The sequence below is a fragment of the Notolabrus celidotus genome, chromosome 16 (genome assembly GCF_009762535.1).
Source record: "Notolabrus celidotus isolate fNotCel1 chromosome 16, fNotCel1.pri, whole genome shotgun sequence".
NCBI lineage: Eukaryota > Metazoa > Chordata > Actinopteri > Labriformes > Labridae > Notolabrus > Notolabrus celidotus.
The window spans coordinates 31,727,072-31,746,322 of record NC_048287.1 but is presented as its reverse complement, the minus strand read 5'-3'; the positions used below and the strand labels follow the sequence as shown (position 1 = coordinate 31,746,322).

The 19,251-nt window shown below is 39.9% G+C and overlaps 1 protein-coding gene across 1 annotated transcript; it reads left to right on the top strand.

Annotated features, from left to right (window-relative positions):
* Positions 1–11,165: 11,165 nt before the first annotated feature.
* LOC117828299 (H-2 class I histocompatibility antigen, Q10 alpha chain-like) lies at positions 11,166–17,450 on the top strand. The gene is made up of 10 exons (XM_034705339.1): positions 11,166–11,329; positions 14,022–14,294; positions 14,469–14,759; positions 14,981–15,265; positions 15,736–15,858; positions 16,305–16,331; positions 16,418–16,450; positions 16,648–16,704; positions 16,807–16,839; positions 16,942–17,450. The coding sequence occupies exons 1-10, from the start codon at positions 11,275–11,277 to the stop codon at positions 17,007–17,009; spliced, it is 1,245 nt and encodes a 414-aa protein (XP_034561230.1). The 5' UTR covers positions 11,166–11,274; the 3' UTR covers positions 17,010–17,450.
* Positions 17,451–19,251: the final 1,801 nt, after the last annotated feature.

Here is a 19,251-nt window from a genome sequence, read left to right as displayed (position 1 = left end):
TGAAAGAGCAAAAAAAATAAAAAAAATAAGGAGGAATAAAAAAAACAGAGAAAGAAGTGAAGAAAGCAAGAAACAAAAGAAAGAAGGAAAAAAGAAACAAAGATGGAAAAAAGAAAGAAAGAAGAATTGAATGAAAGGGAAAGGGAAAGAAAGAAAATAAGAAAGAATGAAAAGTAAGGATGAAAGAAGAATGGAATGAAAGAAAAGAAGAAGGAATGAAGGAATGAATAGAAAAGGCAATGAAAGGGAAAAGAAAGAAAGAAAGAAAGAAAGAAAGAAAAAGAAAGAAAGGATGAATAACAGACCCCAAAAAAGGAATCTACAGCAGAGATCCAGAGGAACCTACGAGACAAGGGAGCTCAGGGACTCCAGAAAGGTCTATGGTTAGTAACTTTAATGGGACAGGAAGAGTTAAAGTGAGAGACAGGCAGAGAGAGGAGAGAGAGGGAAAGACAGGATCCCAGTGTGTCAGTCTAAGCCTATAGCAGCAGAACTAAGACCTGGTCCAAGCCTGATCCAGCTCTAACTATAAGCTTAATCAAAAAGGAAAGATATTTTTCTTTAATGTTTGTGATGATGTATTTTCTTGTATTTCTAAACGAGTCCTGCTTAATTATACTTCCACAGATCTCCTGGATCTGAGTGCTTCAGATCTGTTCTGCTGGTTGTTGTCGAGGTAGTAATTCCAGAGTTAGCCGTCGGTCTTTGTCGGGTAATTGGCGTTAAATTAGGCAGAAATCTCGTTAATTGGTCCGAGGTTAAACTCATTGATTGTTCGACAGACGCCTTGAATGAAATTCTTTCGGGTGCGTTTCTGTCTTCCCGGCGAGACGACCTTCACGACGACAACGGAGACGCCGCAACCTGCCCCGGCGTTACCTCACCGTCACCCTCCCCACCTCCTCACAAACATCTTGATGAACCGTTGCTTCCTCTTTGTGAATTGCCTCCTCAATCATCGGGCAATAATTGCAGCGGCGTCTGCAGTCTCTCCGCTGAAAGAATGAAGGTTACGCTGATCTGTGCGGACTGCGTGTGCGTCAGAAGGGAGCGCGGAGACCACTGGATGATGGGAACCTGTGACCCGGGGCTGGAAGGATGGGCAGATGTTAAAAAGGTTGACGGATGTAAGAGAAGAAACTGAAAAGTTAGAGCTCAACAGAAGGTGAGATGAGTGTCGTGTGTTCTTGTGATTTTCTGTGTGTCAAGAGTTCTTGAAGACTTCTCTTCCTGCTTATTTCTGCACAAAGCAGCCAATGCATTTTCCATTGAAGGTTTCTGACGAGGTCCGAATGAAGAGATCTATATTTTGGACTTCCTCATGCTAAGTTTTCTTTGCATCCTGGCTCTCTTTGGATTTATTTGCACTGTTTTGAGTTGCATTTTCAGAGCAATCAATCCTCTATTTCTGGTCTTTAGTTTCCCAAATGTTTTAAAGGTAAAAGTTGATTTTAAATTGTGTGCAGTTTGGTTTTAAGTGGATTTTTCAAGTGATGGTTTTCCCACTTTAAGGCCAGAAAATATGTTTTCTTTCATTTTAAAATCTGCAGCTTTATTCTCATTCTTTTTTTTGTTTTAAAGTTATATTTTGGGGCATTTTTCCCTTTATTGGATAGGACAGCTGAAGAGAGACAGGAAACGGGGGGAGTGGAGAGTGGGGGAAGACTTGCCGGGAGGCGAACCGGCGAACCCTGCGATGAGGACTATAGCCTCTGTTTGTGGGGTGCATAGACCGCAAGGCCACCAGCACCCAGATTTATTCTCAAACTACAGTTGAGTAATTGGCATTACTGAAGTTTTCATACAGAAAATAAGAGACACGAAGGAAGTCTCTAAAAATGGAATTATAACATTTATAAGCGCTCGGTGATCATCCACAGAAACACTGTTTACTAACAGGTTGGTTTCAGGGGCGTAGCCATCATTTCTGAAGTGAGTGGGACGAATTCTAAGGGTTAAGATTTTAGTGCAAAAATGTATTTTATCTTGTTGTTTCCATTATTATTTGGGTTTTTTTTTCGATGATGCTTTTCTGCATTTTTTGCCTTTATTGACAGGACAGCTGAAGACAGACAGGAAACATGACGAGTAGAGAGAAGAGAGAGACGTTATCAAACCAGCAGCCGACTATAGCCTCCGTACATGGGGCGCACTTATGGCTAAATTCCACCAGATCTGTCTCCGATCCGTCACAGCACCGGATCTGATAGGTTTCTATTCTAGTCAATGTGTTAACTTCCACTGGATCCGCTCCGTTGCGTTCCGGCTGTGTCTCTGATCGGGCAGGTCGGAGTCCTCCGGATCACAGACACAAGACTTCTATTTTTGACGGATAGTAGTAGTTGTAGCAGCTGGAGTCTGGACCACGTCCACAGCAGCAGAGATCCAGAGGAACCTACGGGACAAGGGAGCTCAGGGACTCCAGAAAGGTCTAAGAAAAGAGAGAAGAGAGGGAGACCAGAAGAAAGAAAAAGAGGAGAATACATGGTGAAGGAATGACAGAAGAAAAGGAGGGGGTGAGAAAAGGAGACAAAAAGGATGAAGAAACAAGGAAAGAGAGAAAGAAAGAAAGACAAAAAGAAAGAACAAAGGAATGAAAGAAAGAAGGAATGAAAGAGAGGAAGAGAGGAAGAAAGAAAGAAAGAAAAAAAGAGGGAAGGAAAGCATAAAGGAATGAAAGGTAAGAAAGAGAGGAATAGAGGAAGAAAGAAAGAAAGAAAGCACAAAGGAATGAAAGGAAAATGGAAAGAAAGAAAGATAGAAAGAAAGAAAGAAAGAAAGAAAGAAAGAAAGAAAGAAAGAAAGAAAGAAAAAGAAAGAAAGAAAGAAAGCAGAAAGGAATAAAAGAAAGAAAGAGGGAAGGAATGAAAGGAAAATGGAAAGAAAGAAAGAAGGAAAGCACAAAGGAATGAAAGGAAAGAAAGAGAGGAAGAGAGGAAGAAAGAACGAAAGAAAGCAGAAAGGAATAAAAGAAAGAAAGAAAGAGGGAAGGAATGAAAGAAAAATGGAAAGAAAGAAAGAAGGAAAGCACAAAGGAATGAAAGGAGAGAAAGAAAGAAAGAAAGAAAGAAAGAAAGAAAGAAAGAAAGAAAGAAAGAAAGAAAGAAAGAAAGAGGGAAGGAAAGCCGGAGCACGACGCATCAATCTCAACAGAGCAGATGGAGCGGGACAGGAAGTCAGGTTTCACCAAAACAAAATGAAAACATCCGGTTCATTTGTTGAATCAGACGTAAGAAGAAGGTGAATTCTGAGAAACACAGTGAATATTTTGTGTCCATTTGTTGTGGTCCTCTGCGTCTTGCTGGTTTGATTGATTTACATTTTAGTAAGAACTTATCGCCAATCCCGGTCGAGGTAGAAGCAACATCAAGAGCGCCTTGTTCCCGCCCACTCATGGTGCGTTCAGGACAACTTGGAAAAACAAGCTCGGACTTGATAAAATGAATTGATCGGCTGTCAAACTCGATTCACAGGATAGAAAAGTGCAGGCGACGTCTACCCCTCGTACCCCACATCTGCTACACGCCTGCTTGGTTTCTAATTGGTTACAAACATTCAAAGTGACTCAGGTGTTTCTAAATTTTGGAGTTTTTCCGAATATTTTGCCCCTTTTTTTTACATATTTTTGGGGGCTTTTTACACCGTTTTTATTCCATAGAGGAGAGGAGAGTGGATAGTGTAGGAAAGTGGGAGAGAGTGGGGGAAAGACATGTGGGAAAGAAACCACAGGCTGGATTCGAACCCGGGCCACCAGCTATATGGGCGCGCAACTTAACCACTAGTCGAAGTCCGCGCCCTTGACCCCTTTTTTTGAGCGGGACACCGTCCAGTTTCTTTTCTTATTCCTCCTCCTGTGAATATATTTGATTCCTCACTCTGCTGAAGTCATCGTGCATCCTTTACACTCTGAATGAATCAATAGAAGTGACAAGTATCTTGTTTTGATTTCCAGATGAGACCTTCCTTCCACCTCGGCACCTCGCAGCTCACGCTCCTCTCCCTCACCCTCCTCTTACCCGTCCCCCACACCGTCACATCGTACCCACACTCCCCCGCTGCCCTACCCCCCAGGGAGTATGGGTCCGAGCTAGAGTCCACCCTCCTTAGACTCCAGGCCGCTCTGGACGACCCGAGCGACCCCTGGCTGGTGCGGTCCAATGCCTTGGCGGAGTGGCCCAGGGAGGAGAAGGAGGACCGGCCCTGGGAGAAGGAGGTCGTGCTGAGGACCCAGAGAGGAGACCCGTCGGCACGCATGCTGTCACCGTTCCCCGACAGTCACTCTCTGGAGAGCATCAGCTATCAGGACGGAGGAGAGGGGGACGACGGGAAGAGGAACCAAGCTCTGACCTTCATAGCTGGAGGACTCCAGGCCGTCAACAGGGAGAAAGGAGGATTTGGTTTTCGCTTTGGGAGGAAATAACGGACTGATGAGGGGGCTGAGTGGATGGAGAGGGGAGGTGAAGAAGTGATTGGGGAGGTTTTTAAATGGAAAGCTTTAAGGAGGTAATTCAGGCTCGTCTCCACATCAGGATTTTCTTGAGCAACGGCGACGTCTCCCAGCAACAACGGGACATAAAGGGTGTTAAAGTGCTGCATGGCAAACACACGTTAAACCGCCCAGAGGATCCCTCCGTTAAAAACAGGAAGCAGTCCACGGCTTAGACCTGAGGCTCCTGATTCTATAAACCTGGGCATTATCTTTGTTTTTAAAGTGACTAAAAGGTGCATGAAGTGAAATTTGACATGTTGAATGAAACACTGGTACTTAACAAGACAGTAAGGACACAACAAGACATTAATAAGGACACAACAAGACATTAATAAGGACACAACAAGACAGTAAGGACACAGCAAGACAGTAAGGACACAACAAGACAGTAAGGACACAACAAGACATTAAGGACACAACAAGACAGTAAGGACACAACAAGACATTAAGGACAAAACAAGACATTAATAAGGACACAACAAGACATGAATAAGGACACAACAAGACATTAATAAGGACACAACAAGACAGTAAGGACACAACAAGACATGAATAAGGACACAACAAGACAGTAAGGACACAGCAAGACAGTAAGGACACAACAAGACAGTAAGGACACAACAAGACAGTAAGGACAAAACAAGACATTAATAAGGACACAGCAAGACAGTAAGGACACAACAAGACATTAATAAGGACACAACAAGACAGTAAGGACAAAACAAGACATTAATAAGGACACAGCAAGACAGTAAGGACACAACAAGACATTAATAAGGACACAACAAGACAGTAAGGACACAGCAAGACAGTAAGGACACAACAAGACAGTAAGGACACAACAAGACAGTAAGGACAAAACAAGACATTAATAAGGACACAACAAGACAGCAAGGACAGTAAGGACACAACAAGGCAGTAAGGACACAACAAGACAGCAAGGACAGTAAGGACACAACAAGACAGTAAGGACACAACAAGACAGTAAGGACACAACAAGACAGTAAGGACACAACAAGACAGTAAGGACACAACAAGACAGTAAGGACAAAACAAGACATTAATAAGGACACAACAAGACAGCAAGGACAGTAAGGACACAACAAGGCAGTAAGGACACAACAAGACAGCAAGGACAGTAAGGACACAACAAGACAGTAAGGACACAACAAGACAGTAAGGACACAACAAGACAGTAAGGACACAACAAGACAGTAAGGACACAACAAGACAGTAAGGACACAACAAGACAGTAAGGACACAGCAAGACAGCAAGGACAGTAAGGACAAAACAAGACAGTAAGGACACAGCAAGACAGTAAGGACACAACAAGACAGTAAGGACACAACAAGACATTAATAAGGACACAGCAAGACAGCAAGGACAGTAAGGACAAAACAAGACAGTAAGGACAAAACAAGACAGTAAGGACACAACAAGACAGTAAGGACACAACAAGACAGTAAGGACACAGCAAGACAGTAAGGACACAACAAGACAGTAAGGACACAGCAAGACAGTAAGGACACAACAAGACATTAATAAGGACAGAGCAAGACAGTAAGGACACAACAAGACAGTAAGGACACAGCAAGACAGTAAGGACACAACAAGACATTAAGGACAAAACAAGACATTAATAAGGACACAACAAGACATGAATAAGGACACAACAAGACATTAATAAGGACACAACAAGACAGTAAGGACACAACAAGACATGAATAAGGACACAACAAGACAGTAAGGACACAGCAAGACAGTAAGGACACAACAAGACAGTAAGGACACAACAAGACAGTAAGGACAAAACAAGACATTAATAAGGACACAGCAAGACAGTAAGGACACAACAAGACATTAATAAGGACACAACAAGACAGTAAGGACAAAACAAGACATTAATAAGGACACAGCAAGACAGTAAGGACACAACAAGACATTAATAAGGACACAACAAGACAGTAAGGACACAGCAAGACAGTAAGGACACAACAAGACAGTAAGGACACAACAAGACAGTAAGGACAAAACAAGACATTAATAAGGACACAACAAGACAGCAAGGACAGTAAGGACACAACAAGGCAGTAAGGACACAACAAGACAGCAAGGACAGTAAGGACACAACAAGACAGTAAGGACACAACAAGACAGTAAGGACACAACAAGACAGTAAGGACACAACAAGACAGTAAGGACACAACAAGACAGTAAGGACAAAACAAGACATTAATAAGGACACAACAAGACAGCAAGGACAGTAAGGACACAACAAGGCAGTAAGGACACAACAAGACAGCAAGGACAGTAAGGACACAACAAGACAGTAAGGACACAACAAGACAGTAAGGACACAACAAGACAGTAAGGACACAACAAGACAGTAAGGACACAACAAGACAGTAAGGACACAACAAGACAGTAAGGACACAGCAAGACAGCAAGGACAGTAAGGACAAAACAAGACAGTAAGGACACAGCAAGACAGTAAGGACACAACAAGACAGTAAGGACACAACAAGACATTAATAAGGACACAGCAAGACAGCAAGGACAGTAAGGACAAAACAAGACAGTAAGGACAAAACAAGACAGTAAGGACACAACAAGACAGTAAGGACACAACAAGACAGTAAGGACACAGCAAGACAGTAAGGACACAACAAGACAGTAAGGACACAGCAAGACAGTAAGGACACAACAAGACATTAATAAGGACAGAGCAAGACAGTAAGGACACAACAAGACAGTAAGGACACAGCAAGACAGTAAGGACACAACAAGACAGCAAGGACAGTAAGGACACAACAAGACATTAATAAGGACACAGCAAGACAGCAAGGACAGTAAGGACACAACAAGACAGTAAGGACACAACAAGACATTAAGGACAGGCGCATTAGCCGCCAAGGATTACAGAGCAGGTGTTACGGAGCGTTTCTCGGCTGCTGACTGAAGCAGTTCTCAGAAAAGATGTTGCACCTTCTATTCGTTTTATAAAGTCGAGCCCAGGATTCCTCAAGAATAAAGTGAAATTCTCCAAATGTTTCCATCCTCTGTAAGTCATCGTACAAAGAAAGCAGGGACACTTCTTTTTTTAGTGAATGTACACGCAAAGTATCTCTACCAATGTAAATGTTTAAGTATCCGTCAGATTCAAACATTGTTAAAAAGATGTACATATGTATTTGGAAGATGTTTATTTGTTGCCTGGAATAAGCAATGAATAAAGAGTTGGGAGTTGCAGACTGTATAAAAAAACACATAAATATAAGAACTGGTGATCCTTCTTGAGATGATTCATGATTAAAAAACATCCTGTATGCTGTTTATCAAAAATAGGGAGTTACTGTGTTAAAACAAAGTAGCATTCTGGAAATCAACAAAAAGACTTGATTTATAAAGTCATTCCTGAGTCTCATTAGCTGAATTAAGGTGTTTAAAGGTGACATATTCTGCTCTTTTTCATCAACATATATTGGTCTCAGAGGTCCCCAAAACATGTCTTTAAAGTTTATTGCTCATAAAAACACTTTGAAATCAGATTCTGGTCTGCCTGTAAACCCCTCTTTTTCAGCCTTGCTCAGAACAGGCTGTTTTCTGTGTCTGTGCCTTTAAATGAGAATGAGCTCTCTGACCACGCCCCCTCAGGAAGTGGATGTGGCCTCGGCTGTCCGGCTAATGTTTACATGTTGGCTGAATATACACGGCTGCTCACAGACCCGCGTTACTTCAACCCTCTGAATCTGATCCTGATGGAGAGGCGCCTGCAGCAGGACCTTTCTGAACCATTGGTCACAGATTTAGTGTTTCTGGTTGTTTTATTTGTCAGCATGTCGACGTGTGTCTTGGTACACAGCTACCAACATGTAGCTATGTGGCTATGCTAACTAGCGCTAGCACTTTTCCATGATAAATAAAAATCATCCACTAGATCTTCAAATCTGCAGACGTGGGGAGTCAAAGCGACCTTTGTGTTTATTAAGACAGCCTACAACTAGCATGCCTCCCTCCTAAGCTCCTTGTTAGCACACATGTGTGCAGGGAATGAAAAACAGAGGAGGGATTGAGTTGTATTTTATACAGTCTATGGGCTGAACAAGCTCCGAGCTCTGACTTCCTGTTACAGACCGGATGGCGTTGTGACGTATGAAAATCACTGAAAACTGAAACGGCTGGTTTCAGCACACATTTACAGAAAGGTGGAGAAATCAGAACAGGGGCAGAATGGATTCTTTTACTTTTCAGGGGGTTTGTAGACAGGGACACAGATTTCAGGTAGAGAACCATTAAAAAGTTCATTTTGCATGATATGTCACCTTTAAATATATCGCATTATTTTAATCACTTGGTATTTCTCAATATTTTGAGAAAAGTCTCCCAATTTTTATTCTAGAAGTAATTGGGGATTATTGTTTGATGATAAATTGCATTATAAGTAATTTTAGAAAAGATTGTTTTGAGATTTTATATTAAAAAGAAGTTCATCACATTTGCCGTAATGGGCTTCTATACTCACGAGGACATTCACTTTAGAAACGTGCTGCTGATTAAACTTATAGATTGGAACTAACGTGCTTACGTAGCAATGCCAGTGACGCACTGCAGGAGCCTGGACAGAACATGTTTGACTGTAATCTACCCAGCAACAAGCTCTGACTCACCTGATTGGTTGATTTTATATGTGATGAATTTAACTCTTAATATTCCCCTTTACGTTAAAGTCTGGCTTTTCAAAACCATGAATCCAACTACTGAATGGATATTTTAGTTTATGGGATTAATGTGGATTAATTTAGAACCAGCTACTTTCCTGTCCGCGGTAATATTTATGTAACAAAAGTGAAAATAACAACAAAACATAAAATAAATAAAAGCATTTTATGTTGTTTAACAAAAAGATGTGATAATTTCAGTCAGCCTTTAAGGTATGAAGTGAAAAAGTTACCCAGGTATGGTCCAGATTATTAAACATATCGACAAGAACTCACAAGCAGACCAAAGTACAGGGACCTGTCACTGTGGTGCGTTTGCTGTGGACTGAAAAATCACGTAAAATACAAATGTGGGACTCGAGCTTCAAAAAAATACTTTTTTTCTTTTTTTGAAAGGTAGAATAAAATACTCTACTACCAAATGTGTACAACTGAAGTAATGGAAGATCTTTATAAAAAAGCAAAATGATATCTTACAATATTAAAATATGAGGCAGTATGCAATATAACAGGACAAGTTTGTATTATCATTATGTTATTAAATAAGATAAGTAAAAATACGATAAGTAAAAATAAAATAGATAAATAAAGCTAGAATACAATTCAGATATATACAATGTTACAATGGAATTTAGATTAAATAGCAGTAATTACAGGCAGTATTAAAAATGATTCAGTAGTGACAGGTTGACATGGTGTGACTATGGTTGGTAATGACAAATTAAGCAATAAATATGGGTATGTAATATGACCATGAGTTGTAGTTACAATAATAATGTAATATAACATAATATAATATAGCAAAGATAATTATAATACAGTATATTATGCATTATAATGCCAGCAGCAGTCAAGAGAGTCAGTTCGGGATGAGATGATGGATTGTGACAGACAGAGCAGGGATGGTATGGATCTGTTTATGGGGTATCATCTCTCTCTCTTCATCTCCCTCTATCCCTCTCCCCTCTCTCTCCCATAGATTTTTTGGGTCTGTTATTCATCCTTTCTTTCTTTCTTTCTTTCTTTACTTCCTTCCTTCCTCCCTTCCTTCTCTCTTCCTTCTTTCCTTCCTTCTTTCTTTCTTTCTTTCTTTCTTTCTTTACTTCCTTCCTTCCTCCCTTCCTTCCTTCTCTCTTCCTTCTTTCCTTCCTTCTTTCTTTCTTTCTTTCTTTCTCTATTCCTTCTTTCCTTTCTTCTTTCTTTCTTCCTTCTTTCTTTCCTTCCTTCCTTCCTCCCTTCCTTCTCTCTTCCTTATTTCCTTCCTTCTTTCTTTCTTTCTTTCTTTCTTTCTTTCTTTCTTTCTTTCTTTCTTTACTTCCTTCCTTCCTCCCTTCCTTCCTTCTCTCTTCCTTCTTTCCTTCCTTCTTTCTTTCTTTCTTTCTTTCTCTATTCCTTCTTTCCTTCCTCCTTCCCCCCTTCCTTTCTTTCTTTCTTTCTTTCTTTACTTCCTTCCTTCCTCCCTTCCTTCTCTCTTCCTTATTTCCTTCCTTCTTTCTTTCTTTCTTTCTTTCTTTCTTCCTCCCTTCCTTTCTTCTTTCTTTCTTCCTTCTTTCTTTCCTTCCTTCCTTCCTTCCTTCCTTCTTTCCTTCTTTCCTTCCTTCTTTCTTCCTTCCTTCCTTCTATCTTTCTTTCTTTTAAATATAAATAAATATGGGTATGTAATATGACCATGAGTTGTGGTTACAATAATAATATAATATAACATAATATGGCAAAGATAATTATAATACAGTATATTATGCATTATAATGCCATATCTTATCTTATCTTATCTCTTACAAATAGATGTAGTGATAATAATAACAAATAAATAAATTCAAGACAAAGTTAAATAAAACATAAAAGCAAGTAAAGTGTCAATGAAAAGTTTTATAATAGTGTTTGGTGCCTTAACGTTGTAGAGTTCTACATTCCGAGTGTGCTTGAACGCACCATCAGAACCACACAGGAGACAGAAGCAGGAAACAACAGTCCAGCCCTCGATGCGAGTTCGACACAGACCAGGAGCTGCTGCTGGTGAAAATACGAGTTTCTGAGTGAAGGAGGGAGTCACATTCGAGGAGAAGATGTCTTTACTGGCAGTCCTGGTCCTTCTGGGGACAGCAGTGATGGCTCACAGCGGTGAGTTTGACTTATTTCACACGTTTTTGTGTCTTTTTCAAAAGCGAAAGTAAAAACGGAGAAGTTGTGACGTCTGTTTAATTTTTGTCTTTGTTTACACGTTTAGTCTTTTTTAATCACTTTGGTTGTTTTTACAATTTGAAATGTTACACAATTCCTAAAATTACAAAACATAAAAGAAGAAAAAAAACAAAGACTTCTTAAAATAGATCTTTATCAAACTTAATGGGACAAAATGGCGTCGGGTATATTTCAAAGCAGGAAGCAACTTTCTGCCTTCTGATGATGATATAGTTTAACATTAACCCTCCTGTTATGTTGAGGGTCAAATTAACCCCTTTTTAAAGTCTATTGAGGAAAGACAGGCCTTATAAACCAGAGGTGTTAATTTATCAACATCACTTTATAAAAATTCAAAATGTAAAATAAAGTAAACAATAATCTGTCATGTAAAACTATTGTACTTATATTTAGGGCTTTACAATGTATATTAAAAAATAACTTTTAACATTAATTTAATAAAAAATTAGTGAGTTATCCTCATTGAACCATGATCTGTGAGAATTAGAGAACACCAATGTAGATTTCTTGTGGTTCTGACACTTTATAATAATAATAATAACAATAATAATAATAATAATTATAATAGTAATAATAGTAATAATTGTATAGACCCCAGGTCAAATTGACCCAGGAATAATATTGCTGTTCCAGAGAAAGGAACATTACAGGAGGGTTAAATTATGAAAATAAAAAAATACAATTGTAACATTTTAAGATTAAATCGGGAAAGCAACTTAACTTACTACCAAATGCTTTGCGCTAAGAAGTTGTGTCGTAAATGGGATTAACATCATAAATTTGTGTCCAGGGTTGATGAAATGAACCTATTATATTAGACACAAGTGCATTGATTAGAGGTTTTTTAGTGCTTATGAAAGTGTATCAAATATACCTTTATCAACTCATATGAACAGCTGTAAACAATATTAATTTAATTTAAGTTGAGACATTTTACAATATTGTTCCTTTAATGCAGGGGTTATTGTAAAATATAAACAAAAATAGAAATCAAATTTGAAATCAAACCTTGCAAATACAATTTTTTTCATTAGTTCCTCAATTTTTTGTTGCCAGATGACTCCTAAGGTTAGCTTTAGTTAACAGCTAATTAACTAAAGTATTAGTAGCAGCAGGTTAATTATCATAAGCACAAGAAAAAGGCTAACATGCTAGGCTAATTTTCTGCAGACCTACATTTTTGGGTGTCGGAAGTCTTTGGCTCCTATATTTTTGGTGACATGAGTTTTTGGCACCTATATTTTTGGGGGTCACGAGTCTGGCTCCTATATTTTGGGGGTCACAAGTCTGGCAACTATATTTTGGGGGTCACGAGTCTGGCACCTATATTTTTGGGGGTCATGCGTCTTTGGCACTTATATCTTTGGGGATCACGAGTCTGGCACCTATATTTTGGGGGTCAAGAGTCTTTGGCACCTATATTTTGGGGGTCACGAGTCTGGCTCTTATATTTTGGGGGTCACGAGTCTGGCTCTTATATTTTGGGGGTCACGAGTCTGGCTCTTATATTTTGGGGGTCACGAGTCTGGCTCCTATATTTTGGGGGTCACGAGTCTTTGGCACCTATATTTTGGGGGTCACGAGTCTTTGGCACCTATATTTTGGGGGTCACGAGTCTGGCTCCTATATTTTGGGGGTCACGAGTCTTTGGCACCTATATTTTTGGGGTCACGAGTCTGGCACCTATATTTTTGGGGGTCACGAGTCTTTGGCACCTATATTTTGGGGGTCACGAGTCTTTGGCACTTATATTTTGGGGGTCACGAGTCTTTGGCACCTATATTTTGGGGGTCACGAGTCTGGCTCTTATATTTTGGGGGTCACGAGTCTGGCTCCTATATTTTTGGGGGTCACGAGTCTTTGGCTCCTATATTTTGGGGGTCACGAGTCTGGCTCCTATATTTTGGGGTCACGAGTCTTTGGCACCTATATTTTGGGGGTCACGAGTCTTTGGCACCTATATTTTGGGGGTCACGAGTCTGGCTCTTATATTTTGGGGGCCACGAGTCTGGCTCCTATATTTTTGGGGGTCACGAGTCTTTGGCTCCTATATTTTGGGGGTCACGAGTCTTGCTCCTATATTTTGGGGGTCACGAGTCTGGCTCCTATATTTTTGGGGTCACAAATCTTTGGCACCTATATTTTTTGGTGGTCATGGGCTGAAGAGTTTGGGAACCCCTGCTTTAATGAACAGTCAAACACTTTCTGATTAAAACTTCTCTTCATCAGAGATATAAAAATGTCGTGCTGACTAATGTGTTTATTACTTCGGCTCCATGCCCCGCCTTGTTTATTGGCTTACTGGTGTGGATGGACCACATTGTTAAGATATCTCTGACATCAAGAGATCAGTCAAAGGGAGCTCATAAACAAAGCTGTTCCCTTTTACAGCAGGGCGCAAACCAGTCAAACCCAAAAAAAGAATAACTTGTGTGAGGAGCTGGAAGCAGCAAATGTTTTTTAGTTTTTGTTGCTTTTTTAAGCAAAAAATCTGATTTCTCATGTTTTATTAGAGTTTAAATCATCCCATAATCGTTCAGGGATAGGCATAACTCTGGTGTTTCTCTGCCTTGTTGTTAAATATCTTTCTTTCTTCCCATGTGTGTCTCAGAGATGCATAGCCTCACATACATCTACACGTCCCTCTCCAAACCTATGGGGCTCCCTGGCATCCATGAATTCACTGCCATGGGTCTGCTGGACGACAGGATGATTGACTACTTTGACAGTGACCACCAGAAGAAAGTCCCGAAACAGGACTGGATGAAGGAGCGACTGGCTGCAGATTATTGGGAGAAAGGCACGCAGTCCCGCCAGAGCAAGCAGCAGTGGTTCAAAGTCAACATCGATATCCTGAAGACTCGGCTGAGGCAGAACGACTCGGGTGAGTAACGTGAGCGATCATTCAAAGGACGACTTACTCAACTATTACAATAAATCTATCAACTGGAAACATGAGAGGATGAATATATAACTCATAGATCTTCTGTGATAGAAAGTAACTATAGTGAAGTTTTCCATTTCTGTGTTTGTGTCACCATCCTGCTCTCACCTTCAGACATCCACACCCTTCAGTGGATGCACGGCTGTAAGGGTGAAACTCAGCCTGGCGGCACCCTGAAGTTCATCAGTGGCATGGATATGTACAGCTACGATGGAAACGACTTTCTGTCCTTCGATGATTCAAATGGAGTCTGGGTCGCACCGACTGTTGCGGCAGAACAAACCAAGAGGAAGTGGGATAACGTCCAGGTCCTAAAAGAATACACCAAAGGCTACCTGGAGAAGGAGTGTATGGATTGGCTGAGCAAGTTCGTAAATTACGGAAAAAAGCAGCTTGAAGAAGCCAGTATGTATGACGGGACATCTTTCAGTGTTTTTAATTTTAAATGTTTGATTGACTCAGATCATGTGAGGTCATGCCAACGACACGTCACTGCCAGAGAAAGCTGCAAACGTTTACGTTTTCACACATTACAAGTCTTTAGTTTTGCATCCTTACTCTGTGTGGGATTTTTCCGTTGCAGCTGTAGATCAAATGTGAACTCACTTTACTGTTTCTCTTTGCAGAGGCACCAAAGGTTCATGTGTTTGCAAAGAACTGCAACGTCAAGACGAACGTAGCTTTGACGTGCCTGGCCACAGGTTTCCTCCCAAAAGACATCGAGATGTTTATCAGAAGGAAGGATCGCATTCTAAAACGCGAAGACGGAGTGAAGAGCACAGGCTCTGTACCAAACAGCGATGAAACCTACCAGAGGAGAGACAGCATCGAGGTTGGGAGGAATGACTTGGTGGATTACACCTGTGAAGTGACTCACATAGCATCCGGCTACAGCGTTTCAAAGACTTGGGGTAGGTCACTGCTGAGACTAAATATCTAACCTGTGTGCTGCGGTGTTTACACTGTGCGACTCCAGAAGTGACCGTGTGTTCAGATCAGAAGAGAAGGGAAATTATAAACACACATCCCCCGAAGAAGCACCTGTTCATGTGTTTCTAGTAAGTCTCAGTTTCACTGTAAATAGTAAGTAACACAGAGGCTTCACTCCGGCTAACTTCAACAGTTTGAACCGGGAAAAGAAACCAGATTTATTTTGATTCTCTTGTGATTAACGTGTCTTAGATTCACTACAGTTACATCATGATGCAGATTCATCCTAAAGAAAAGTCCCTGCTTTGTCCACAGGGGGCACCAAAAGCACCGCAGACTGTGTGCAGCCGTTATAACACTTCTCCATTTCCACAGTGTTTATTAAAGAGATTGAAAAGAGAAATACTGTTGAAAGTAAACTGAAAGTAACAAGAGTGTTTTTATGTTTTAGATCGCATCCTTCCTCCTCCAGAGGACGGCAGCTCTACAGGGATCATCGCTGGGGAAGTTGCAGGGGTTCTGCTCCTGATTGGGGTCATCGTGGGGGCTGTCCTTTACAAAAAAGGTGTTTTTGGTAAGTGATTTTGTCCAGCGATACCTGTAAAGAGGATTTGAAGTTTTGTCTCGTATTAGGCTGAAAGAAAGAAATTGGAGGATGAAACTTTTCTAGGAAGAAAGAAGTACATGACGCAGACTCTGTTCAGTATAGTGTTTTATACCAGTTATAAACCACACACTCCTTTTGGATGATATGATGCACCTGTATGAAACTGTTGGTTATGAGGTGCAAAGGTCTGTTATTATTTTATGATGGACTCTATGAGCCGTCCAGAGGTCACATCAGATAGCAGTCCTGTTAATCCTTAACTGAAAGTCCCACATGACTTGCAGGAGTCAGTTTGATACCTTAAAACTTCAACCAGCGTAAAAACAAAGAGAAGCTCAATGCAGATTAAGACCGTGATGTTGATCCATCCATGATCAATAACAGTCTTTGATCATTGTGTCTTTTATTAACAGGCTCCAAACGTGCCCCCTCCTCACAAGGTGAGTGATGTACTTCTGTTGAAGTCTGTTTGAATCAAAGTGGGCTGCTCCTTTGTGTTTCCTAATGTTAGTGTGTTTCTCAACAGGTTCATCTCTACAAACGGTCTCAACTGATCCCAGTAAGTATTCAAACTTCTTGGACTGATGTATTTTATGTGAAATATTTTTAATGAACTTCAGTAAGTCAATATGTTTTCTTTTCATTGAGTAAATTAAAAGCTTGTAACGAGTCATGAACTCTGAAACGTGCCTATAAAACATCAGGTTTCAAGAGTGGGTCCTAATGTTTCCTGTGTCTTTGTTTTTGTGTTTGTAGTCCATAAAACCAGCACCACCAGCACCGCCAGCACTCAATATCAACCTCTCAGTAAAGGTAAGTCTTTTTGCATTTCTGCTGAACAGTCCCAGAGTTTGCCAAAAGACCGATTAAGTTATACCGTTACTGTAATAATGACATTGTTTTTTCTGACTGTAGGATCTGACAGTGGCAGTGACTCTGGTCTTTCCTGTAAGTAACTTTGTTGTTTGAAATCTGCACAGAACAGGTTTACACTTTGAAAGTGTGACATTGCTCTTGGTTTTATAATAATACCTTTGTTTATTCCTGCAGCCAACAGTGGCAAAAATGGCTCCAGTCCTGAGTCCCAGAGTCTGACGGGGAGTGCTGAGGGAAACTGATCTGAAGCAGTTTTACTGTGAAGACTGGTGATGCCAAAGGGGAATTTGGAAATCAACATCAACCAAAAAATTATCAAATTGAAATCCCTGCCTGAAAAACTGAAGTTGTCCAGAAACGCTATTTGAGCTCAAGCTATAAAAAAAAAAGGCTTCAGGTAGTAAACCATTGGAGCTCTTTGTCAATAAGAGATCAGGAAATAGTTCCTGTGCTTGTCTGAAACGAGCAGGGTGAAGACATCCTCGCCTTGATGGGCGACGAGAAATAAACAACTTACAAGAAATATGAGAAGTTGAAAATTGAAGTAGCATTGAACTGGATGCTGTGAAGGAAGTTAAAAACTGTGTGCCTCACATACAACAATCCAGCGATAGTAAAACACACAAAGCAAAATAATGAGGCAATCAGTGATTCAGGAAAATATTATCAGGACGCAGGAAATTCAACCCTTCACAGAGTGACTCATGTTAGAAATAATTAAACTTTTTAAGGGATTTAAAAGTTGAGACAGATTTTCTTGGAGTCTAATTCCTTCAGGCAGGTTGTCTCAGAGGACAGGCGCCCTGACAGAGGAAGCGCAGTCTGCTTCAGTTTGGCTTGAGGGTCTTAGACTGGTTCAAGAAAAGCCTGGACTAGAACTTTATGTGCCTTAAAATAAAAGCTAATTCTCGCTAGTATGATGGTTGAGCCAGGGGAAATGTGTTCAAGCTTTTAATACAGCATGTATAAAGAATCATAATCTTAGAATCAGGTGATAGAAGCATGTTATCTTATTATTATTATTATAGAACAGTACAAATCTCTTTACCTACGACTCAAAGCTGAGGTGGATGTCCTGCCGTCGGTCTCTCCGGGCAGGATATAGAGGATATTGACTGATGAAAATAATAATAATGTTGATGATAATAACAAATATAATGATGCTAATCATATCATAAGCCATTTAAAGTTATATCTTGTTATATATATGAGAGAGTTTTTCAGTGAAAACACGTCTTTTGTGTTTCATGTAGATCAAACCGATTTAACATAAGTGCAAAAAACTTGGAAATGTGACAGTTAAGACAAAGACGTGAGAAATGAACGAATAATAATCAGCTACATTTAAAAAACAACATTGATATGAGGCTGTTGGAAAAAATAATTGGTTTAAGTCAGGTTTAGATCTACTCTAGATTAAAAAGAGGTTTGAATGTGCTTTCAAAAAGCGCAGTTTATTTTCTTCAGAATGTTTTTTTTTAGCATTTAGGATGATTGCAGATAGAACGGTGTATCGTCTGCGTAAAGAATTATACAAACCAGTTATTGAGCTTTGAGTGGAAACGAGCGCTTTAAAAATATAAACGGCTGTAAGGTTTAGATTTAACAGCACTTTTGAAGGATGCCGTTTGGCGTTGTTCATGCTTTTACTTAATCTCACCCCTATAAAACATATCTAAGCACACGTCACATTACTGTGAACAATCAGGAGAGAAAAATAGTGCTTTATTCTGAACCTATTTGTCGTCCGTCGTCAGTTTGTGGCGATCTGAAAAAACGAACTAAAAAAAAACAGACGTGAAAACAATCATGTTAAATTTGCTTAAATGTAAATTATAAACTTGAAAACACTTATCCTAATTTGTAGTGAACATTTTCTGAAGACACTGGAACAATTATTGAAAGTAGATGAACATCAGGTTTGAATCTGGATTAAGAGGTGTGATAATCTGAAACTGTGTTTAACTCCTCTTCATTGAGTGTTATGTCTTTTGTTTTTGAGCTATGTAAGATTTTAAACTCAAAACCACTTGATGCTTTAACATTTACTGTGTGTGAAACAGTCACTTATGTGTATGAAGTGATCAGGTTTTTTAAAAGGCTTTCGCAGTTTTGCTCTGCGATCATAATTTGTCACTTTTTTGTGGAGTTACTTTGGATACTTTGTTTGTATAAATCAAATACATAAACAGCTGTTAAATTGCTTTTATGGCATCTTGAGCACTATTACTTTTTAATGATTATCGAGGTTTTATGATGCAGCTTATTTTTTGCTGAAGTGTATTCCTGTGACTTAAAGAACTTAATCTTGATTGTTGAAATACTTGTGCTGCACAAATTTAAATCTATCGGTGAAGGTAATATAAACTCAATCTTTCGTTCTAACTATACTCGTGTGAGAGAATCTCTAGTCAACATGTTAGAGACGAGTATTAAATATTTGCCAATTGACTAAAAAGTTAAATTTCGACTCGATAACATGAC